The sequence below is a fragment of the Lepidochelys kempii genome, chromosome 9, assembly GCF_965140265.1.
Source record: "Lepidochelys kempii isolate rLepKem1 chromosome 9, rLepKem1.hap2, whole genome shotgun sequence".
NCBI classification, from domain to species: Eukaryota; Metazoa; Chordata; order Testudines; family Cheloniidae; genus Lepidochelys; species Lepidochelys kempii.
The window spans coordinates 103,072,318-103,097,480 of NC_133264.1; the positions used below are offsets into that span (position 1 = coordinate 103,072,318).

The following is a 25,163-nucleotide window of genomic DNA, read 5'->3' on the forward strand; positions in this document are numbered from 1 at the left end:
AAAATTTACCAACCTGAAGATCCTGCATGTTCAGACATGTTCCTTTCATCTTCAACACAGCTTCCTCCTGAGAAGGAACACTTCTCATGATGTTTCATGTGGGCAACCAGACCTTGCATTTCTTTGTCGCACTGTTTGCATTTTGCATGCATGCCTTTCTTACCCACAGGTAGAGGAACTTCATTAAAATATTCCCAAACTGGGTCTCTTTTACGGCCTGCTGTCATTACAGGTTTTCCCTTCTAGTGAGAGAATGGTATGGTAGATCTCAAATCAGTGAAGGCTACACTCAGAAAGACTTCAACACTTCTGGAATATGCTGCTCAAACAGTTTCACTTTTGTTTCTACTGCCTGTCCCTCCCTTCTCACATTTATCTCCAGACTTCTTCTTGTCCAGATCTATTCTGCCCCCAACAATCTTCTATTCATTGAACTTTTTGAAACTTGGCTCTTTTAGAGAGAGGTAAGGGATTAACACTGTGTACACAGATTTGTAGAGGGACAATAGGGTTGAGGTCTGTTATTTTTCACCTCTATATATTCATTTATTTAAAAACATTCTTGTATTTAACAAGCATGTTATCTCTGGAGAGACCAATACAGTTTGAGAACTGCAAAACTAAGCATCTCTGATGGTATCTTTTAGACTGAGCACTGAGTCCCATTGGGTAGATAGAAAGATTAACCTAAATAATCTATACTAAAGCCCCTGGAACCCCATAAGATTGGGTTCCTAATCCATGAACTGTTGGAACTCATTTACAAAACTTTTCTTAAACATTACATGAATATATTGTCTCATACTATAGAATTAGAATTTATAATCCCTATTCCATGATGAAATATGTTATAGCTCAAAGATATCTTAATTAAAACTATCTTTAGATAGGTTTTTTCCTCAAAAAGCATTTTATCAAAAAAATCCGATTTAAATAAAAAAAAAATATGAAAAAAAAATCATTGATTTTTATCCACCCTGATTGGAACATCATTGGTATATTAAACACTTTTGAAACTTAAGTGTTAAGAGGCAGGGGAGGACGTGGCACAGCAGTCTGTTAGCTTCAAGGCATTGACCATGATAAACATAATTGAAGCAGAAAATCCATCTCTAACCCTAATTTGTTTTTAATATCGGGGATTTGTTCAATTAGTTCCCATTACTGGATGTTACACTAGAATAATTGAGATTTGGAATGTAGCTGAGAGGATGTAGCCCTCAGGCTCTGGGACCTCTGTCAGCAACACAGTATACACCTCATTGCCACTCACCTTCCAGGGGCCAAGAACGCTGTGGCAGATCGCCTCAGCAGGACCTTCGCATCTCGCCATGAACGGTCCCTCTATCCGGAGGTGGTCAGCTCCAGTTTCCGCAAGTGAGGAACTCCCCAGATGGACCTGTTCGCATCCAGGCAGAACAGGAAATGCCACATCTTTTGCTCAATAAGGGGCATGGACAGGGGATCCCTGTCAAATGCTTTTCTATTCCATTGGTCGGGGCTCTGATGTACACCTTTCCTCTGGTGCTGTTGCTCCCAAGGGTCGTCCTGAAGACCAAGCAGGACAGGGTGAGGGAGAGCCTCATAGCACCGGCTTGTCCGTGCCAGCACTGGTACAGCACGCTGCTGGACTTTTCGGTGGCGACTCTGTTCCAGCTGCTGCTCAGGCTGGACTTGCTGTCCCAAGATCACGGCAGTCTTTTGCATCCAAATCTGGCAGCGCTGCACCTGACAGCTTGGCTGCTGTGTAGTTGAATGAGCAGGAGCAGCAGTGCTCGGCCGATATCCAGCAGGTCCTGTTGGGAAGTAGAAAGCCCTCTACAAGAGCAATCTACCTGGTCAAGTGGAAGCAGTTCAGCTGTTGGACCTTGGATAAAGGCATTTGGCCTGAGCGAGTGTCATTGTAGCTGATTTTAGACTGCATTCCGTATCTCAAGCTCCAGGGCTTCTCTTTCATCAATCAAGGTCCACTTGGCGGCCATCTCGGCCTTCCATCTGCCGCTCAAGGGCAGATTGGTTTTCGCCCAGCACATGATGGCCAGATTTCTCAAGGTCCTTGAGCTCCTCTACCCGCATGTCAAGGACCTTGTTCCCCCATGGGACTTGAAACTGGTGCTGTCGCAGCTCCTCCTATTGAGCCTTTGGCTTTCTGTTCTCTCCTTCTTCTGTCCTGGAAGGTTGCGTTCTTGCTTGCGGTGACTTCGGCCCGTTGAGTCTGAGTGTCGCGTGCTCACCTCGGAACCGCCTTATATGGTCTCCTACAAGGACAAGGTCCAACTGAGACCGCACCTGGCTTTCCTGCCCAAGGTGGTCTCTGTTTCATTCAAGCCAGGACATTTTACTTACCGGTCTTCTTGGCAAAGCCACATAAGTCACAGGAGGAGCGTAGACTGCATGCCTTGGATGTTAGGAGGCTCTGGGCTTCTACATCAACAGGACTAAGCCCTTCCGTAAGTCAACGAATTGTTCATCGCTGTGGCTCTTAAGATGAAAGGTCACCCTGTATCTGCTCAAAACATTTCTTCTTGGATCACTGCCTGCATTCGCTTCTGCTATGATCAAGCGAAGATGCTGCTCCCGGTGATTGTTGCAGGCCTCTTCAGAAGCGTTTGTGGCCCAGGTGCCTATCCAGGACATCTGCAGGGCAGCCACCTGGTTGTCCACCCATACGTTTACATCCCACTATGCACTGACCTAGCAGGCCTGGGATGATGCTGAGTTTGGTAGGGCACTACTGCAAGCTGCAAGGCTATGAACTCCAAGTCCACCTCTGTAGATAGTGCTTGTGAGTCACCTAGAATGGAATGACATGAGCAAGCACTCGAAGAAGAAAAAACAGTTACCTACCTTTCGTAACTGTTGTTCTTTGAGATGTGTTGCTCATGTCCATTCCATCACCTGCCCTCCTACCCCACTGTCGGAGTTTCTGGCAAGAAGGAACTGAGAGGGTGTAGGGTCGGCGGCGCCTGATATACTGATGCATGAGCGTGGCACTCAAGGAGGCGCCACAACCAACCCTACGGATACCGCTAAGGCGAAAGTCTCAGACAACTGTGCACGTGGGCGCATGCACACCTAGAATGGAATGGACATGAGCAACACATCTTGAAGAGCAACAGTTATGAATGGTAGGTAACTGTTTGTTTTTTATGGTCACCTTAGCAGCCATCATCCCGTCATTGGAAAAAGGCATGTGGTTTATGACTCTAGATATGCAGGACAGTTATTTTCGTATAGACAGACGCCTGTATCACAGTAGGCCCTCAGCATTTTCAAGACAGGGTCATGCCATTTGGACTCAGCACTGCTCCAAGGTCTTCACCAAAGTTTTCTTCATCAGGGCGGCCTACCTCAGGTGTTATGAATTCCCATATCTTGACGACTGGCTCCTAGCAGCACAATCCAGAGACAAAGCCTGTATCTCAGCCTCCATCTGTCTCAGGCTCCTTTCTTCCCTCAGAGTCAGCATCAGCATAGAAAGATTCCAGACTCTGCAAGAACTGTAGTTAACAGTCCCTCTGTCCCAGCCAGGACTTGTGTATCCCTCTTGGACCACGTGGCCTTATGCACATATGTTACCGCTTTCATTCGTCTCCACCTTCCCTGCTTCCAGATGTGGCTCCAGGGAGTTTACTCACCACTTGCCCATGCCATGGACCTTATGCTGACTTTTCCTCCCAAGATACTCTCCTCCCTCCAGTGGTGGACAGACCTGCGACATATCTGCATGGGGGTTCCCTTTCTTCCCAGACAGGATGATCATCTCTGATGCATCCCTTGTAGGGTGGGGAAGTGCACATGGGACGCCACATGACACAGGGAACATGACCCCTTGGAAATCTAGGATGCACATCAAATTATGGAACTCTGGGCTGTACGGAAGGCATGCCAAACATTTCTCCCATCCATCTGCTCCCATCATGTTCTTACCAGGTTGATGTAATGAACAGTGCTGGTGTTGTCCAATCAACAGGGGACCCCGAAGTCACTCGCTTTGTGTGTGGAGGAGGTCAATCTATGGAACTGATATATTGCCCACAGATCCTGTTGCCTGCAGCCTACCTTCTGGGGACTCAGAACATGATTGCTGACTCACTCGGCAGAAGTTTGGTCACTGATCATGCATGGGAACTTCACGATACCATAGTGAGCGACATATTCAGCCAATGGGGGACTCTGATCAGGGACCTCTGTGCCTTCCCTGCCAACAACAAATGCAGCACATACTACTCCAGAGGGGCTATCAGTCTCCACTTTCAGGCTGATGGTCTCCTATTCTGCTGGTTGGACCAGATAAACTACGCCTTCCCTGCTCTGCCACTCCTTCCATGAGTACTCCATGAGATCAGGAGGGAGAGAGCAACAGTCATCCTGATCACCCCATTCTGGCCCAGACAGTTCTCGTTCCCCAACCTTCTCCATATGTCAACCCATCCCCCACTTCTTACCCCCACCTTTCCTGAGCTACTAACACAACACAACAGCGGGATCAGACATCCTGACCCAAGTGCGGAAAACCCTCTCAAGCGGCAGGAAAGAGTCTGAGGTGCTCCTACCAGGCCAAGCGGCAGGAAAGAGTCTGAGGTGCTCCTACCAGGCCAAGCGGAAACGCTTTGCCTCCTGGGCCCAAAAGAAAGCGCTTACCCAGAAGAGGTGGAGATTCCTTCTTTTAGATGATCTCCTGTCCTTGAAAGCATCGGGTCTTGCCCTCAACTCTGTCAAGGTTCACCTGGCAGCAGGTAGCGCTTTCCACACCCCTCCGCCCCATTGAAGGACACACTGTATTCATACACCTGTTGACTGCTAGGTCTTGGAAAGGCCTCATCAGAACCTTGCCACCCGTACAATCTATTGCTCCCCAGTGAGATTTCAACTTAGTTCTGTCAATGCTAATGCTTTGAACCGCTGGCTTAGTGTTCTAGGCCTCTCCTTTCCATGAAATTCACCTTCCTTTTGGGTATTGCTTTGGCAAGAAGGGTAGGTGAACTTGGGGCCAGGATGCGGACCTGCATTTCACCATTTCCCATAAGGATAAAGTCCCCCTGTGCCTACATACGAAGTTTCTGCCAAAGGTCATATCCAGTTTCATCTCAACCAATCCATCCACTTACCTGCTTTCTTCCCGAAGCCTCATGCTTCAGAAGAAGAATGTGGACTTCACTCCCTTGACATCTGCTGAGCCTTGGCCTTCTATCTACAGAGGGTGAGACTGATCAAGAAATCCCCTAGATTTGTTTATTACAATAGTTAAGAGTCAAGGGACAGGTGATCTCCACACAGAGACTCTAAGTGGATTTCGGGATACATTTACACTGTTATCTGGACTGCCTCCACCCCTTAGAGGGAGGGCCCATTCCACAAGAGCCCACAAGCATCAACCACGGCCCCCCTCCACGACATATGCAGAGCAGCCACGTGAAGTTCAGTACATACCTTTGCTATGCATTACATCTTGGTATAGAACTCTGCGATGGATGCCTCATTTGGAACTGCTGTCCTCTGCTCAACCATTCCATCCTCATCCTTGCACCCTCCTCTGACTTAGGTATTGCTCGTTAATCATGCTCAGTGGAATACAATAGGGACTATTGGTTGAAGGAGAAGAAAAGGAGAAGTTGTTACTTGTCTGTAGCTGAAGGTTCTTCAAGAAGCGTGGTCCCTATCTGTATTCCACTAAGTGTTTATGCAAGTGCACCATGTGTCCAAAACTGGAGATTTTGAAAATGGTAGTATCCATTGTCCACAAGTGCTCCCTTGGCTTGCCTCATGGTTTCGTCCAAGATGATAAAGGGTAGGGTAGACCAATCACATCTCCAGTTCCTTCTCCACCGTGAATACAAGAGATCCAAAGCAGAGGGGAAGGAGGGCGGGTAGTTAAATACAGATAGGGACCTCACATCTCAAAGAACCTCTAGTTACAGGTAAGTAACCTTTCCTTCTTCTTTGAGGGATGGTCTCTATTTGTTACAAGTAAGTAACCTCCTCATCTCTGCATTTTTCAGGGATGGACTCAAATTGGTGGGTATTAAAGTCAGACTTTAGATTACCAACAGAAGAGGAAATAAGAGCGATGGTGTCCCCAGAGCAGTGCTGCGCCTATTATAGCATGATTGCAGCTGAACAGCGGCTAAAGGTAAATGTCTCTTTCAGGCTAGCTGATATGTACTGATAAACTACAAGTAACTCTTTCTTTGTGGAGAATGAAGCAAGGTGCAACTTTCCCTAATGGGGGGACTAATTTTGCCTTAGTTTTGGTAGATTAGCCTCTTGACTCTGGGGCAAACAACTAAACCCTCTTCTGCACTTCCAGATGTCCAGAGAGGAAACTGGATACACCTCTACCCCAATATAATACGGTTCTTAGGAGACAAAAAAATCTCACCGCGTTATAGTTTAGACCGCATTATATCGAACTTGCTTTGGCCCCCCCCCCCCCCGTTCCTTGTTCCCTGACCGCCCCCTCCAGAGACCCCTGTCCCTAATCACCCCCAGGACCCCACCCCCTACCCAACCCCCCTGCTCCCTGTCCCCTGACTGCTCCGACCCCTATCCGCACCCCCCACCCCCGACAGGCACTCACTGGTAGCGGCGGGAAGTGGAGCAACATGGCTCCACTCCGCCACCTCACAGCCACGGCTCTCCGCTTCCCACCGCCTGTGAGTGCAGGGAGGTTGGGGAAAGGATGCTCCGCTTTTCGCTGCAGGTGAGTACGGGGGGCAACGGGAGGTAGCAGAGCGGAGCAGGCTGGGGCGGGGCTGCTCCGCTTCCTGCCACTGGTGAGTGTGGGGAGGTTGGGGAAAAGATGCCCTCCGCACTCACCGGCGGTGGGACGTGGAGCGATGCGGCCCCAGCCCGTGCCGCTTTCCTTGTCCTGGCCCCAGCCGTGTTGCTGGGGGTGGGGTGGGGGTGGTGGTTGGGGAAAGGTCCCGCACTCACCAGCGGTGGGAAGTGGAGCGCCGCAGCTGGGAGCTGGTGGGCTGGGACTGAGCTGCTTCACTTCCGCTGCTGCTAGTGATTGCGGGGGGGAATCCCTTTCCCCAAGCCCCCTTCCCCAAGCGACATGGGTGGGGCTGGGGCGAGCGAAGCGGAGTGTGCTGCTCCTGGCCCCCCCGCTAATCCCCTGGGCCACTCTGGGACTGCAGGGCCCCCGAAAGTGCCCCCCCCCACAGCTCCTGCCTCCCAGACCCCGGGGTGGGGGTGGGGGAGGAACCACGTTCTATCGGGTCACGTTATATCAGGGTAGAGGTGTACATGACAAAAGGGAACCATTAGATTCCCACCATCTTGGATGGGTTTCCCCACCCTGTCCCCTTACTGTACTTGGTGAGGAAGTATCTAGTGGAGACATGGCATCCCAGAGGCTGAGAAGGGGTGTGGAGAATGAATTAGTGAGTGGGAGGCCTAGCCAGTGGGCTAGCCTGCACGGGGGCCACTGGACTTGCTTTGAAAACCGGTTATTTTTTTAAGTCAAGATTTCAGAGTTTGCTCAAATTAGGGTTGCCATATGTCCGGGTTTTCCCAGACATGACCTCTTTTTTTTTTTTTTTTTTTGATCCTGTGCCTCTGTCTGGATGGATTTTTCAGTTAAGAGGCAATGTCTAGGATTCTTGTGAGCAGAAGTTGCAGCTCAGAAAGAGTTGTCTGTGCCCAGATTGGTCCCTTCTCTGCAGCCCCAGCTCCCGGATCCTGCCCACCCAAGCCCCAGCTCCCAGGCCTGGGGAAGGGGAGAGGCCCAAAGGGCGGTGCTGACTGAGGGCTGGCGCTGCATCCTGGGCTGTACCAGCCGCACTATCACTGCGACAGGGAGTGACTGCCCCCCACTTCAAGAGTGAGGCCGCATGTACCCCTTCCCAGTACACACTCCTGGTATCCCTCCCAGTATACACCCCCCCCCCCAGCTCCAGTATCCCTCCAAACCCCCCCTCCTGGTACACACACTCCCACAAATACTCCTCCCCTTTGCAAGCTCCCCTCCTCAGACTCCCCACCTGCTACCCCCTCACCCCGGCAGTGTCCTCTTTTAGGGAACCTGAAATATGGTGTCGTGAAGCGAGGACTCACCAGCGCTGGTCATCCTGGGAATTAGCTGTTCCAGCCTGGAGCACCCTCTTCAGGCCGGTGTCTCGCTTGCCACTGGCCCCCGTGTCCCTCCCGGACCTTGGTGCCCCTCTATGTCAGGGTTCTGCCCCCAGCAATAACCCACAATCTGGGTCTCCCCACCAAGGGGAACCCCAACCCCTCTATCCCCACCTTGCCTCAGTGGCTACTGACAGTCACCATCTAGCCCACATTCACTGGGGCAGACTGTAAATCACTCATCATTGGTAAGGAGGGTTTAGACCAGCTGCCTTTGCCTAACCCTGGGCTGCCCCTCTGAAACCCCAGTACCTGCTTTGGGCCTTCAGCAGGTGACCATCCCGCTACATACGGTAACCCTAGTCCAAATGCTGATACCATGTTTCAGCTTTGTTAATCTCCTGGTGGTCTCTCCCCACAGTGTGTTCTGTATACTACACTTGGTCTGTTCTCTGCTGGAGACTGTCAATCTCATAGTACTCCGTTTTTTCCTTTTCTCATGGGTCCTTTTTATAATTTGGGAGTTTGATTTATTTATTTTTCCTTCTGTTTCTCTACAGGATGCAGGTTATGGGGAAAAATCGTTCTTTGCCCCAGAGGAAGAGAATGAAGAAGACTTCCAGATGAAGATTGATGATGAGGTACTGTCAAGGCAGAGCAGGGAAAGGGTTAGACATATGATGGTCTGTATTCTAGTCTGGTAGCAAATAAATAAAATCTTTTTTTAAACAGAGAGCACATTTTCTTTTGGTTGTGGATTGTATAATCGTGATTTCCTCTCCCCCCCTCCCCACACTTTTATTCTGAGGAATCCACCCCTTTCTGCAAAATGAACTCAGTGCAAGGGCTTGCCTGTACAAATACTTAGTTGTGGCAAACTGGGATGTAAGCCTACCCCCGCACTAGCCTATTATGTGCTAAGTGTCCTGGGGCTGAAGGTAAAATCTCTGCCAAAACTACAGCTAATATAACAGCAAAGGATGGCCTGAACACATTAAAACAGTGCTCTGAAGTCCACTGACTAGTTGTAATAGCTAGGACTGTATTATCTGAGACCCCCATTCACCCAGCTCCCACCAAAGCAACTGTGCTCACTATACAGGAATGCTGCTGGTAGATAGGCCTATGGTCAGACACTCAAGCATAGGGAAAAGAGCCTTGTCAGCATCTTCTCATTGACCAGTCCATGGTGGGGATTTGAGTTGGGAGTTGGAAAGACAAGAAGAAAATCACCATGAAAAGAGGTGGAGAATAGACCACTCTATGGACATGGTCATTGTTAATGGTTGTTCAGTGCTTAGTTACCAAGATGATGGCAGTCTTAGAAATATTCAGGATAAAGAGAGGAGACTAAGTAGTGAGAGGACTGTGGTGATCCATGTCCCATCCTCGAAGGAGATTACTGCAGACCCTAAGCGGTTCAATTTGACTGTATATCAGCTTAGATCTAATAAAAAGATAGTAATGCAATCTGATAGTTCAGCAGGGGTTCATGAGGCATCAGCTGGTGCTAGCATGAGCAGAGGTGCCTGGGAGAGGAGAGAGCTAAGGTGACAGCACAGGTCAGGAGGGCTCAGCATATCAGGGAATGCAGATGTCTATATTTATTGCATTGTATTTTTAAAGCTGTTTGAACATAAATGTTTCTTCTGAGGACAGATCATGTGTGTGTTCATGGTTCACTCAGTTTATGTCCGTTAAAAACTGTGGCCTGTCAGTAAATTAAACTTGAGAACATTAGTAAAAACTGTTTAATTTGCTTGAAATTTTGGTAGGGCCAAAACCAAAATGGGTGGAAATCTCTCCCTGGTGAGAGTGACAGAAGTGTGATGGCCTATTCCTCTCCTTTATGGCAGGTGCGCACAGCTCCTTGGAATACCACACGAGCCTTCATTGCTGCTATGAAGGGGAAGTGTCTTCTGGAAGTGACTGGTGTGGCAGATCCTACAGGTTGTGGTGAAGGATTCTCTTATGTGAAGATCCCTAACAAACCAACACAGCAGAAGGTAGATGTGTTCCCAAGGCTGGTGAGGGGCAAGAGGGATAAGTCTGAAGAAGTAGAATAAAGATGGGTAAGGAGGAGGCGGTTTGAGAGGATGTCAGACAGAGGGAATGAGAATACAGAAAAGGTTAGTGTGTGTGGTGACATTCAAAGGCTATGTCTTTCTTTGAACAGGATGACAAGGAGCCACAGCCAGTGAAGAAGACTGTGACAGGAACGGATGCTGATCTCCGGCGTCTGTCTCTCAAAAATGCCAAACAGCTTCTACGTAAATTTGGTGTTCCTGAAGAAGAGGTGAGTTTGATACAGGAGCTGCACAGTATGGAGCCCCGGGCATGGGATCCAGAGTGGCTTATGGAGAGGGCTCACTTTTAACTCTTAGCCTTTCTGACTCCGGATCCTCCTCCCTAAACTATCTGTCTCCTGAAGCCCTTTCTAGTGTGTGTCTTGTTTCTCAGATTAAGAAGCTTTCCCGTTGGGAAGTGATTGATGTGGTGCGCACAATGTCCACAGAGCAGGCTCGCTCAGGGGAGGGGCCTATGAGTAAATTTGCACGTGGGTCTCGGTTCTCAGTGGCAGAACATCAGGAGAGATATAAAGAGGAGTGTCAACGCATCTTCGACTTGCAGAATAAGTAAGTTCTTATCAGGCATTTACAGCCTCCTGTCCATCCCACAGTCAGGAGCCTAGAGTCTTTCAATTTGCTTATGGGCCTTATGGACTTTGAATGCCTGTGAGCTGCCAAAGCATAGTGGGGATTCATGTTGATTTGTCCAGCTGAGCCACATTAATAGAGCACTGAGGATGAGGGCTTTGTGGGAATGTTTATAGAAAATATCGGCATGGTTTTGGTGTTCTCTTGGTTGCAGACCTTTTGGGAAAGATCAGGAATGGAAGTCTGGCACCATACCCTGACAGGTGTGATATGATATTCCACAGAGCTTTGTTTCTAGGGCCACAGTTTGCTAGCTTCTTACACCTGTCTCTGTTGGATAGCAACTACTGGCTCCACACCCTTCTCTGTGTTACTATAGCTCGTGACATTTTACATCTCCATTCCGAGCCTATATCTACACTTAAAATGCTACAGTGGCACAGCTGCAGCAGCACTTCAGTGTAGACACATACCGCAGCAACAGGCAGGATTCTCCCTTTGCTGTAGGTAATCCACCTTTCCAAGAGGAGGTAGCTATGGAAGAACTCTTCCATCAACCTAGCTCTACCTACAACTGGGGGTTAGGTCGGCTTAACTATGTCTCTCGGGGGTGTGGAATTTTTACAGCCCTGAGAGACGTAGTTGTGCCAATGTACCTTTTCAGTGTAGACCAGCCCCAGGTTCTTCAACCAAAATGTTGGACTGGGAGCCAGCAGGGTAGGCAGATGATTGGACTATCACTAGGGAGAGAAGGACAATTGAATGAGAGGAGGGGCATTGAGTTTGGGCTCCTTTTGGGAGCAGGAGCTGCAGGATGGCTGAAGTGGGAGAGCTGATTAACAGTTTGAGGGGTTTGTGTACATTCCAGGCTACTTCCTGGAGGGCTGGTTTCATACCTACTGCTGTCACTTTTGTCCTCTTATTTATGCATGGCGGGTGGGGGTAGATGTTGAGGTACTTGTGGTTTGTAAGGTAACTGACTTTGAAGCTGTCTCCTGTTTCAGAGTTTTAGAATCAACTGAGATCTTGTCAACAGACACAGACAGCAGCTCAGCTGAGGACAGTGACTTCGAGGAGATGGGAAAGAATATTGAGAATATGTTACAGAACAAGAAAACCAGCTCACAGCTGTCTCGGGAGAGAGAAGAACAGGAGCGGAAGGAGCTGCAGAGGATGCTTCTGGGAGAAGACAGTGGCAATGACAAAGAAAGGAGCAGAAAGGACAGGAGAGACAAAAAAGGATTGTGTGAGTGATTGCAATAAGTGGAATGCCGGGGGCAGGAGATCACAGAATATCAGGGTTGGAAGGGACCTCAGGAGGTCATCTAGTCCAATCCCCTGCTCAAAGCAGGACCAATCCCCAACTAAATCATCCCAGCCAGGGCTTTGTCAAGCCTGACCTTAAAAACCTCTAAGGATGGAGATTCCACCACCTCCCTAGGTAACCCATTCCAGTGCTTCACCACCCTCCTAGTGAAAAAGTTTTCCCTAATATCCAACCTAAACCTCCCCCACTGCAACTTGAGACCATTAGTCCTTGTTCTGTCATCTGCTACCACTTAGAACAGTCTAGATCCATCCTCTTTGGAACCCTCCGTTTGAAAAATTTTAGGGGTCTGCAAATGAAAAAAGGTTGAAAACCACTGCTCTAGGGCTTTATTTACTCTATAACTAGTACGATGTTATTTTAACCATTTGTGACACCCTCACCTGGTTACACCACAGTTGTATATGTGCAACAGATTTTCACAACACTTTCTAGGCATTAGCCATGTTTGTGTGTCCAAATCTACCACACTGTGTTGTAGCAATTTATTCTGGAGAAACTTGGGCAGCTATTCTGTAGTGTCTCAACAGAAAAGAGTATAATTTGGAGTACATCTACACCTAGAGCTTGTCTATACTGCAGTATTGTGATATGTCCTTACTATGCCGGTAAAACATCTCACCTCCACAAAAGCAACTTGCAGCAGTGCACAGTTGTTCAGACCATCATTACACATATTCTGATCAAAACTGATCACTATTTAATGAGCACTGGATTGATCTGTAATGTGGTATTGCCACTGTGGGCAGGAAACTTAGACAGAGAAAAGTACTTTGACAGAGGGGGCATTTAACCACCAGGACATTATTAACTTTTCCTTTGGCTGACAGAAGGTCTAGGACAATCAGACTGGATGTCAGGAGTGTCTTGGATTACTACTTGTACAGAACTGAGCCTTCAGAAAGTCAGATGGGTTATGTGTTTATATATGCCATTTGTAAAGAAGATAACAGAGCCTCTAAGGCAACAGTGTTTAGATGGGTAGTAGCAGCAATCAGGTCAGGCAAAACTCCACATGGGATCAGGAAACGCTCAACTAGGTCAATGGCAACTCATACATAGCCTGAGAAAAATGAAAAAAGGGAGGGCTATTGTCTCAAGTGTTTAGGAGAGGGCCATCAGACAGATAAGTGCCCAGTTTGCAGGAGCTTTAGACCCAAGACTAAGAGAGAGTGGGACTATAGTTTGAAGCTCCTCTTGATGGACTCGGCCCTCCGCCCACGGCTGGCACTGGAAGCCACACCGACATCATCAGTGCATAGTGCCCCGGCCTCAGTGCGGGATGTCCCTGCACCAAGGAAGGACTCCTCCAAGAAGCACCGATGCTGCTCCCCGACTCGTAAGGCCAGTGCTACCAGGCGGCACTGCTTACAGTCCCCACTGCTGCATAAGAAAAAGAGGGCGGACAGGGGTTGTTCCCCCATCAAGAAGCTGTGAGGGGATTCCAGCAGGGTGCGTCCTCCGGCGGGACACCCATGGCCTGGGCTTCTAGACCTGGCACCATCGACTCCAGACGTGGTTGGTACAGGTGCACAGGTCGGGGAGGGACTCAATGGACACGATAGTTACCCTCGCATTCTCGAGTCTCTCCACTGGTGTCTGCAGCCACAAGCGGTCTGTGCGGGAGTACCCTTTGCCAAACCCCAACCGACGCTATCCCTAGTCATGGACGCATTGGCGGTCGGTTGGGGAGTGTACCTGGGCAACACCAGAACTCAAGGCCTATGGTCCCACACAGAACTATCGCTGCACGTCAACGTAAGGGAGCTGAGGGTGGTTTGTCTGGCATGCCAAGCGTTCCAGGCCTGCCTGCAGGCTGCATGTGTGTTGGTGCTGACAGACAACACTGCAGCGATGTTCTAGATAAACAAACAGTGGTGCTCGGTCCTCTTCCCTGTTCCAGCTGTGTTCTTCGAGCTGTGGGATTTTTATATCTCCCACTCGATACACCTAGAGGCGTCGCACCTTCTGAGAGCGCAAAACTAGCTAGCTGATCACCTCAGCCGCTCATTCCATGGTCACCAATGTTCTCTGAGGCCTGACATCGCGCACTCGATTTTCCAGAGACGGGGCTCTCCCCACATAGACCTGTTCGTGATGCGGAGCAACAGGAAGTGCCAGCGGTTCTGCTTTTTCCTGAACCACAGCCCAGGCTCCATCACAGACGCCTTTCACTTTTCATGGACGAGTCACCCTCTGTACACGTTCCTGCCCTTCCCTCTCATACACAGAGTCCTCAAGGTTCACCGGGACAGGAGTTCCTTGATCCTCATAGCGCCAGCGTGGCCCCGCCAGCACTGGTTCACCTTGTTGTTGAACCTCTCAGTGGACAGACCAGTAGCACTTCCTGAATGCCCGACCTTCATCACACAGGACCATGGCTATCTGCAACACCCCAATCTGGAGTCCCTCCATCTCATGGTTTGGAATCGCCGTGGCTGAACCCCCTTGAGCTTCAGTGTTCGGACCCAGTGAGGGAGGTCCTGCTGGGAAGTAGGAAACCCTCCACTCATGCCACGTACCTGGCAAAGTGGAAGAGTTTTCCCATTTGGCCTCTGCAGAGGGGAACTGAACCGCAGCTAACGCCAATTCCCCTTTTTTGGACTACCTGTTATACCTCAAGCAGCAGGGGTTGGCAATTTCCTTTCTCAGGGTACACCTGGTTGCCATTTTGGCCTTTCACCCGGGGGCAGTGGGTAGGTCAGTCTTCGGTAATCCCATGGTGGGCTGCTTTCTCAAGGGCTTGGACAGACTTTATCTTCAGGTATGGCAGTCTGTTCCCCAGTGGGACCTCAACCTGGTCCTGTCTGCAATCATGAGGTCCCATTTTGAGCCCATGGCAACCTGCCCTCTGTCCTACCTTTCCTGGAAGATGGCCTTTCTGGTGGCCATAACCTCAGCCAGAAGGGTATCCAAGCTCAGAGCGCTGACTTACAAACCACCCTATACACTCTCTTATAAAGACAAGGTGCAGCTATGCCTTCACCCATGCCAGTAACAGAGAATGCATGTTCCATTTCCTGGACATTGGGTGTGCCCTGGCATTCTACATTGAGTGCACAAAGCCATTTTGTAAGTCACCGCAGCTGTTTATTGCAATCACAGAAAGGTTGAAGGGGCTCCCAATCTCGTCCCAGCGCATTTCATCATGGATCACGTCCTGTATCAGGACTTGCTACAACCTGGCAAAAATTCCAGCCCCTCCGCTTACGGCACACGCCACGAGAGTGCAGGCATCGACTGCAGCATTCCTGGCGCAGGTCCCTGTCCGGGACCTATGCAAGGCAGCAGCGTGGTCTTCCATCCACGCCTTCACGTCACGCTACGCCATTACCCAGCAGACGAGGGATGCTGCAGCCTTTGGCAGGGCAGTCCTGCACTCAGCAACCGGGTGATCTCTGACCCTTCCCCATGGCAAACTGCTTGGAAGTCACCTATTAGAATTCACATGAGCAGTCACTCGAAGAAGAAAAAATGTTACCTACCTCTCGTAACTGTTGTTCTTTGAGATGTGTTGCTCATGTCCATTCCAAATCCCGCCCACCTCCCCTCTGTCGGAGTATTCTGGCAAGAAGGAACTGAGCAGGCGGCGGGTCGGCAGGGACCTATATATACCGCCATAAAGGTGCCACTGCAGTGGTCTCCACAACCAACCCAACGGGTATCGCTAGGGGAAAAACCTTCCGACGACCATGCAAATGGTGCGCGCACACCTATTGGAATGGACATGAGCAACACATCTCGAAGAACAACAGTTACGAGAGGTAGGTAACCGTTTTATCTCCCACGATGTCTCACTGGCAGCAGCCTACCTCCCGGGCACACAAAACTCAATAGTGGACAGTTTCAGTCGCAGATTCCCACTTGACCACGAGTGGGAGCTAGACCCAGTAGTACTTCACAGTCTATTCAGACAATGGGGGACACCAACTATAGAGCTGTTCACGACTTACCTGAACAAGAAATGTCCATGCTACTGCTCCGGAGCAGAGATAGGACAACACTCCCTGGGCAATGCTCTCCTCCTCCCCTGGGACAGGGACCTTCTCTGTGCCTTTCCTCCTTTATCCCTACTGTCTAAAGTCCTGCTGAAAATAAACGCAGATGGAGCACACATCCTACTGATCACTCCTACTTGGCTGAGACAGATCTCATACCCTTACCTGTCACAGCTTGTGATGTGCCCACCAATCCCTCTCCCAGTCACTCCGTACTGTTCTCGCAGAACAGAGGATGTACCCTACATCCCAACCTGGGGATTCTCTGCCTCAAGGCATGGCTCCTTCTTGATTGCAACACGCAGAAAGCTCCTGTTTGAAGGAGGTGCAAGAGGTATTACACAGTAGAAAGTCCTCGACATGATGTACTTCCTTGCAGAAATGGTCCAAGTTTCGGATTTGGTGTACAACAAATCTCCTCAACATCTGTGACTGTTCCATATATCTTGGACTGACCTTAAAAAGATTGGGACTATCTCTAAGCTCTCTGAGTCCACATAGCAGCTATAGCAGCCTTCCACCAACCAGTATAGGGATACTCAATGCTGTCACACCTGACCTCTGAAAGGTTTCTGAAGGATATAGAATCATAGAATATCAAGGTTGGAAGGGACCTCAGGAGGTCATCTAGTCCAACCCCCTGCTCAAAGTAGGACCAATCCCCAATTAAATCATCGCAGCCAGGGCTTTGTCAAGCCTGACCTTAAAAACTTCTAAGGAAGGGGATTCCACCACCTCCCTAGGTAACCCATTCCAGTGTTTCACCACCCTCCTAGTGAAAAAGTTTTTCCTAATATCCAACCTAAACCTCCCCCACTGCAACTTGAGACCATTAATCCTCGTTCTGTCATCTGCTACCACTGAGAACAGTCTAGAGCCATCCTCTTTGAAACCCCCTTTCAGGTAGTTGAAAGCAGCTATCAGATCCCCCCTCATTCTTCTCTTCCATAGACGAAACATCCCCAGTTCCCTCAGCCTCTCCTCACAAGCCATGTGTTCCAGTCCCCTAATCATTTTTGTTGCCCTCCGCTGGACTCTCTCCAATTTTTCCACATCCTTCTTGTAGTGTGGGGCTCAAAACTTGACACAGGACTCCAGATGAGGCCTCACCAGTGTCGAATAGAGGGGAACGATCACGTCCCTCGATCTGCTGGCAATGCCCCTACTTATACATCCCAAAATGCCATTGGCCTTCTTGGCAACAAGGGCACACTGTTGACTCATATCCAGCTTCTCGTCCACTATCACCCCGAAGTCCTTTTCTGCAGAACTGCTGCCGAGCCATTCGGTCCCTAGTCTGTAGCGGTGCATTGGATTCTTCCGTCCTAAGTGCAGGACTCTGCACTTGTCCTTGTTGAACCTCATCAGATTTCTTTTGGCCCAATCCTCTAATTTGTCTAGGTCCCTCTGTATCCTATCCCTATCCTCCAGCATATTTACCTCTCCTCCCAGTTTAGTGTCATCTGCAAACTTGCTGAGGTGCAATCCACACCATCCTCCAGATCATTTATGAAGATATTGCACAAAACCAGCCCGAGGACCGACCCTTGGGGCACTCCACTTGATACCGGCTTCCAACTAGACATGGAGCCATTGATCACTACCTGTTGAGCCCAACAATCTAGCCAGCTTTCTCTCCACCTTATAGTTCATTCATCCAGCCCATACTTCTTTAACTTGCTAGCAAGAATACTGTGGGAGACAGTGTCAAAAGCTTTGCTAAAGTCAAGGAACAACACGTCCTTTCCCTTCATCCACAGAGCCAGTTATCTCGTCATAGAAGGCAATTAGATTAGTCAGGCATGACTTGCCCTTGGTGAATCCATGCTGACTGTTCCTGATCACTTTCCTCTCCTCGAAGTGCTTCAGAATTGATTCCTTGAGGACCTGCTCCATGATTTTTCCAGGGACTGAAGTGAGGCTGACTGGCCTGTAGTTCCCAGGATCCTCCTTCTTCCCTTTTTTAAAGATGGGCACTACATTAGCCTTTTTCCAGTCGTCCGGGACTTCCTCCGATCACCATGAGTTTTCAAAGATAATGGCCAATGGCTCTGCAATCACATCCGCCAATTCCTTTAGCACTCTCGGATGCAATGCATCCGGCCCCATGGACTTGTGTACGTCCAGCTTTTCTAAATAGTCCCAAACCACTTCTTTCTCCACAGAGGGCTGGTCACCTCCTCCCCATGCTGTGCTGCCCAATGCAGTAGTCTGGGAGCTGACCTTGCTCGTGAAGACGGAGGCAAAAAAAGCAATGAGTACATAAGCTTTTTCCACATCCTCTGTCACTAGGTTGCCTCCCTCATTCAGTAAGGGACCCACACTTTCCTTGACTTTCTTCTTGTTGCTAACATACCTGAAGAAACCCTTCTTGTTACTCTTAACATCTCTTGCTAGCTGCACCTCCAGGTGTGATTTGGCCTTCCTGATTTCACTCCTGCATGCCCGAGCAATATTTTTATACTCATCCCTGGTCATTTGTCCAATCTTCCACTTCTTGTAAGCTTCTTTGTGTTGAAGATCAGCAAGAATTTCACTGTTAAGCCAAGCCGGTCGCCTGCCATATTTACTATTCTTTCTACACATCGGGATGGCTTGTCCCTGTAACCTCAATAAGGATTCTTTAAAATACAGCCAGCTCTCCTGGACTCCTTTCCCCCTCATGTTATTCTCCCAGGGGATCTTGCCCATCAGCTCCCTGAGGGAGTCAAAGTCTGCTTTTCTGAAGTCCAGGGTCCATATTCTGCTGCTTTCCTTTCTTCCTTGTGTCAGGATCCTGAACTTGACCATCTCATGGTCACTGCCTCCCAGGTTCCCATCCACTTTTGCTTCCCCTACTAGTTCTTCCCGGTTTGTGAGCAGCAGGTCAAGAAGAGCTTTGCCCCTAGTTGGTACCTCCAGTACTTGCACCAGGAAATTGTCCCCTACATTTTCCAAAAGCTTCCTGGATTGTCTGTGCACTGCTGTATTGCTCTCCCAGCAGATATCAGGGTGATGGAAGTCTCCCATGAGAACCCGGGCGTGCGATATAGTATAGTATATGTGTGTGTGTGTGTATATATATATATAGGATATAGTAAACCTCTTCCTGCAACCTCAACTTCCTACTCCCGCATGGGACCTAAACCTAGTATTGAAAGGACTGACCAGGCCTCCCTTTGAACCCATGGCCACCTGTTACATACCTCTCCATGAAAATGGCCTTCCTGATGGCAATCACCTTGGCTAGGAGAATAGGGGAACTAGCGGCTCTGGTGGCATATCCCCCTACATAGTATTCTTTCGGGACAAGATTACGCTCAGGCCTTACCCAAAATTCATCCCCGTTTCACATGAACCAGTTCATTCACCTTCCAACCTAATCCTCACCGAGACAACAGGGAGGCTATATTACACACACTAGACGTCAAGAGAGCCCTAGCCAACTATCTGAATAGGATGAAGGCTTTCAGGAAGTCTTGTAGGCTTTTTCTTACCATTGAGGAGACGGGTTCAACTATATTGGCCCAGAGACTCTCCAAATGGATCTCGAACTGCATCAGACAATGTTATCACGTTCGTAATACTGCCCCTCCAGATACTATTTGCAGGCACTCAGTGAGGTTGAGCTCCTCATCCATCACCTTCTTCAAGACTGTCCCTGTCAGAAATCTGTAGAGCAGTGACATGGGTGTCAGTCCACTATGCAGACTGACTTTGCAGAACACTATGTGATCACTGGGGAGTCCGCCTCCAGTGCCATCTTCGGCTCCACAGTACTGTCATCTGTAACTGACCCGACTCTGAAGTCCCAAACTGCTAATAGGGATACTGCTTGGGAGTTACCTATGGTGGAGCACCCATAGGAATGCTACTCAAAGAAGAAGTTGTTACTCATCTTGTGCAGTAACGATGGTTCATCGAGATGTGTGTCCCTCTGGGTGCTCCACATCCCACCCTCTTCCCTTCTACTTCAGGGTTCTTGCCAATGACACTGCAGTAGGGAAGCAACTGAGGGGGGTTAGCCCGCATGTGCCGACTAGCCGCATGGCAGGGCATGAGGAGGGATGGCGCAAGTGCAGGCCTAACAGACACTGCTACCAAAGTTCTCTGATCAGCAACGAAGGGACACAAGCACATCGAGAGTGGAGCACCCATAGGGGCACACGTCTCGAAGAACCATCGTTGCTGTACAAGGTAACTACTACTTCTAGTAGCTAGAACTTCATTATAGGTAAAATCCTTACCACATGTTCCAGGCAATAGGTATGACCAAATTCTCAGGTCAGAACCCCTCCCGAAGTCCAGAGCTTGGTTTCTTTCTTGTCTTAGGTGGGAGAGAGCAAGAGCAAGCAAATATCTGGGGTATTTTTGTATCTCACTTGTGTAGTCTGGTCCCCCTTTGAAATGTGTTTTCCTGAGGGATTCCCCTACGTAAAGTTCCTTCCCACCGTGAGGATGGAGACCTGGAGTCTCATGGTGAAAGAGGTTCCATACTGTTTGCTAAAGCACAGATCAATCTGTTCCTGTCCCCCATTATTGCCAATAAATGGCCGCTTGACTGGTGATCATAAAATCACAGAATATCAGGGTTGGAAGAGGGACCTCAGGAGGTCATCTAGTCCAGCCCCCTGCTCAAAGCAGGACCAATCCCCAACTAAATCATCCCAGCCAGGGCTTTGTCAAGCCTGATCTTAAAAACTTCAAAGGAAGGAGATTCTACCACTTCCCTAGGTAACCCATTCCAGTGCTTCACCACCCTCCTAGTGAAAAAGTTTTTCCTAATATCCAACCTAAACCTCCCCAAAGTGAATGCCAGTTAACTTTGATGACACCTTGCAAGAGGTGTCAGCTTGTCCTTTGTCTTTGAGAAACAGACTTAACCCCCTCCCTAGACGTGTCTGGTAAACACATTTCAGTCGTAATTTTAATTTCATGTTCCTGACTTTACATAGAATGTGGCAGCACACATATCACCATGGTATTATTGACCAGTGCGTTACTAGTTTTCAAATGATACCTCGTAAGTCAAATTTTGTACGAAGATTATTACAATGGTGTGTAGGGTGTGAATGCAAGGGTTCGAAAGGTCACATCCCTTAATTCCCCTTTTCCACCCAGCAAGCATTTATGTGAATATTTTAACTTCAAAAACAGTTTGAGTGCCTTCTGAATTTTCTGCTTTATCAAATCACCTTTCCACAAAATAAAAAAACCGCTTTGATGGCAATATGCATTCTCCACCAGCTTTCAGCCCAGCACTGTCACGAGCTGCTCACCAACTGTCCCTCTGGATTTGCACAACCCGTCTTGTCTTTCAGCTCCCTTTTTGGAGGCTGACTTTCACACCCCATATCTTCCTGAACAGAAATCACAATGGACTGATGGTGTCTCATCCAATTCTCTTTCCTTTCCAACCCCCTTACCCATCTTCCTTTGGGGACCCCTCTCATGAGAACATTCTTCTGCAGGAGGTAGTTCTCCTCACCCTGGGAGCAATACAGTTAGTACCTCCCAACAGCAAGGGGAAAAGAATTTTTCTCGAGGGACTTCCTTGTCCCCAAGAAGACAGGGGATTGGAAGACCTATTGCAGGAACCTCAGGGACACTTTCACTTGCCACCTAAAATTCAGAATGGTGACCATGTCATCCATTGATCTGTCTCTAGATCTAGAGAATTGGCTCACAGCCCTCGATCTCAAAGATGCCTGCTTTCAGATGGATGCTCATCCAGCCCCCAGAATATTCCTGAGACTTGTTGTTGGTCAGTAGTACTAGCTGTACAGAGTTCTTCCCTTTTGGGCTCTCAGCGGCACCTAGAGTGTCTGCCAAGGTACTGTTGGTGGTAGCAGTTCACAGTCAGGAGTGGGTAACAGTTTACTTCTCCTCAGATGGTTGGTTTGTGAAGGGACGATGATATCAGGAAACACAAGGAGCAACCAGCATACTTCTACATCTGTTCAAGAATCCTCACTGTGAATAGAATTTATTCTGGGAGAGTCTAGATGCTGTTACAGCCAGGGCATATTTACAGGTGATTGCTTCCTCTCCAACACTGGGCTCATACAACAAATTTGTCTGAGCCCCAGAATGTCCATATGATCCTATCTGGTGCTGTTGGGTCATGTGGCTGCGAGTACTTATGTGATACCATTGACGAGACTTCACCTCAGATGTCTACAGGCCTGGTTGTGGACCATCTATGCTTCTGGCAAACAGAGTCTCAACTTACTTGTCACGGTTCTCCAGACCGTCTTAACCTCATTTACTTGATCAGAAGACAGGAGGACAGTATGTGTGTGGGTTCCAATCAACTCCCCATTTCCAACAAAAACTATGACAACAGACATGTCCCTCTTAATTTGGGGAGCTCACATGGAGGAACAGGTTTCCCCAGGTATATGGTCCCCTCAGGAGTTTATGCTTTACATCAATGTGTTGGAGCTAAGAGCAGTCAGAGTAACTTGCAAACAATTCCACCCTTGCATCCGCAGCCAGTCAATCCAGGTAGTTGTCAGGCTGTACACCACTGTCTATATTAACAAGCAGGGCGGAGCATGCACTTCACAGCTGTACGTGGAGGCCATTGCCCTTTGGAGTAGGCGCATTCCCATGCAAATAACCCTATCCACTGTCCATCCACCAGGGATCCACAACACCCAAGCAGATTCTTTGAACAGATATTTCTCCACAGAACGTGAGTGGGGAATTACACAACCTCCTACTCCAGGTGGTGGTTCAGGTGTGCAGCCTCCCATCCACAGACCTCTTTGCATCCCAAGTTAACAAGGGTGAGGAGTTTTGCTCTAGAGGATCTCTGGGTGACGCATTTCTGATACAGTGTTTGGGAGCATTCCTATCAATTCCTCTCTTAGATTGAATGTTGAGGAACATCAGGCAGGACAAGGTGCAAGTCATTTGTATAGCAGTGGGTTGGGCCTGATGATTCTGTTACCTGATGCTTCCACAACTGTTTGCCCAACCTCTTCTCCACCTTCTCCTGATATGTCAGCTATTAACCCAGGACAGGTTTCAGAGTAACAGCCGTGTTAGTCTGTATTCGCAAAAAGAAAAGGAGTACTTGTGGCACCTTAGAGACTAACCAGTTTATTTGAGCATAAGCTTTTGTGAGCTACAGCTCACTTCATCGGATGCTTAAAAGTGGAAAATGCAGTGAGGATCTTTTTATACACACAGATCATGAAAAAATGGGTGTTTATCACTTCAAAAGGTTTTCTCTCCCCCCACCCCACTCTCCTGCTGGTAATAGCTTATCTAAAGTGATCACTCTCCTTACAATGTGTATGATAATCAAGGTGGGCCATTTCCAGCACAAATCCAGGGTTTAACAAGAATGTCTGAGGAACAGGGTGGGGGGGTAGGAAAAAACAAGGGGAAATAGGACAAAGGATGGATTTGCCACCCCAACCCAGACAGGGTTTATCTGAGAGCATGGTATTTGGGAGGATGTTGGCATTAGAGGAGGCCTGTTTGTCTGATATCCAAGCCATCCTGCACAGCAGAAGAAAGAACTCTACCCGGGTTATAAAGTGAAGTGGGAAGATTTATGTTTTGGTGTGACGGCCAAGGAATTTCCGCTTTACAGTCTAAGACCCCAGATGTATTGGGCTACCTCTTAGCTCCCTCAGGGTACACCTGGAGGCCATCAGCACATTTCATCCTCCGGTAACCACTTTAACTGTTTTCCCCACCCAATCGTTGCCTGCTTCCTGAAGGGTATGATTTGAGCTTTCCCTTGAGTGGCAAAACCAGTACCAACCTGGGATTTTAAGTTTTATTTATCAACCCTCCTTAAGTCACCATCTGACCGCTTGGAATTCTGCTCTCTACTATTATCTTTCTACGAAGGTAGTGTTTCTGGTTGCTATCATGTCGGCCAGAAGAATTGGGGAGCCTAAGGGTACTTATTGGTGACCCTTCTTGTACAGTTTTTTGCAAGGAGGTGGTATCCATGGGACTGCATCCTAAGTTCATCCTTTAGATGGTGTCATCAACCAAACTATCCATCTATCTGTGTTTTATCCTAAGCCTCATTCTACCAGAGATAAGGTCATGTGACATTCATTAGACAAGCACAGCGTTCTTGCTTTTTACTTGCAGAGATCGAAATAATTTTGTAAGTCCCCTAGACTCTGTCTCTTTTGTGGAACATAGAGGCCATCTCCTCCCAGAGGCTGTTGAAATGGATCTCAGGTGTATCCAACTCTGCTATGAGATACACAATGTATCCCTGAAGGGCAGCATGAGAACTCACTCCACTAGACCTCAGGCAGCATTGGTAGTCTTCCTTAAAAAATGGTCCCCTTACTGATGTCTTTAAAGTGATGTCTTGGGAATTCCATATTGAGTTTTACTAGACACTGTGGATTTGTGCAAGCAGCTGATTCTGATTCCTCTCCAGGCAGGGCAGTTCTGGAATCTTTTGTGTCATAGGACTCCAGGCACCTGCCTCCTTACAAAGACACTGCTTGGGTATCTTCTGAAGTGCACTACATAATAGGGACAATCATTCAAAGAAGGAGGAGGGGTTACTCACCTTGCAGTGACTTGAGTTCTTTGAGATATATTTTCTCTACATGTAGTGCACTACACACCCACTTTTCCCACTGTCTGGTTTCTCCTGTACTGGGAACTGGCGGTGAAGAAGAAACTAAGATAGCAGTAGTCTGGCAGCCTCCTTTATTCCCCTGGTATGGATGATGATGATGAGAGATGGAGTGCATACTTGGACCACATGAACTCTGCTAGGGAAAAAATCTCTAGTCCTGGGTTCATGGAACACGTGCAATCCTGAAGTGTTCTACACATGGGACAACACATCTGGAGGAACTCCAGTCACTACAAGGTGAGTAACTCTTCCTTACAGACCCCTTTACAGGAGAACTTGTTCCAGAACTCTGCTTCCAGAAAGATGTGTGGGCGTGGCTAACCCAGTTGTTTTCCTTTCTTTCAGGCTTATGGACTGCATGTTTTGAGATGTGCTTTTAAGGATTAAGTACTACTATTGTTTGTACTTGCCTTTTAGTAATTTAGTAATTTCTATAACATTACTGCTGTATCTTGGGTTCCTCTGTCTGATTTTTCTTCCTCGTGTCCAGGGCAGCT

At 48.5% G+C, this 25,163-nt stretch overlaps 1 protein-coding gene across 11 annotated transcripts in view; it reads left to right on the plus strand.

The window, feature by feature from the left end:
• The window catches only part of TAF1 (TATA-box binding protein associated factor 1), a 140,010-nt gene that overhangs the window by 57,873 nt on the left and 56,974 nt on the right, over positions 1–25,163 (plus strand). For all 11 annotated transcript variants that reach the window (XR_012160665.1, XR_012160666.1, XM_073358674.1 and 8 more), the window contains 6 exons: positions 6,003–6,133; positions 8,637–8,717; positions 9,933–10,082; positions 10,253–10,372; positions 10,537–10,712; positions 11,738–11,979. Coding sequence is in view for 9 of the 11 variants with exons in the window: in XM_073358674.1 (XP_073214775.1) it covers positions 6,003–6,133; positions 8,637–8,717; positions 9,933–10,082; positions 10,253–10,372; positions 10,537–10,712; positions 11,738–11,979 (900 nt within the window). In the remaining 2 variants the exon portion in view is untranslated. The remainder of the gene's footprint in view (positions 1–6,002; positions 6,134–8,636; positions 8,718–9,932; positions 10,083–10,252; positions 10,373–10,536; positions 10,713–11,737; positions 11,980–25,163) is intronic.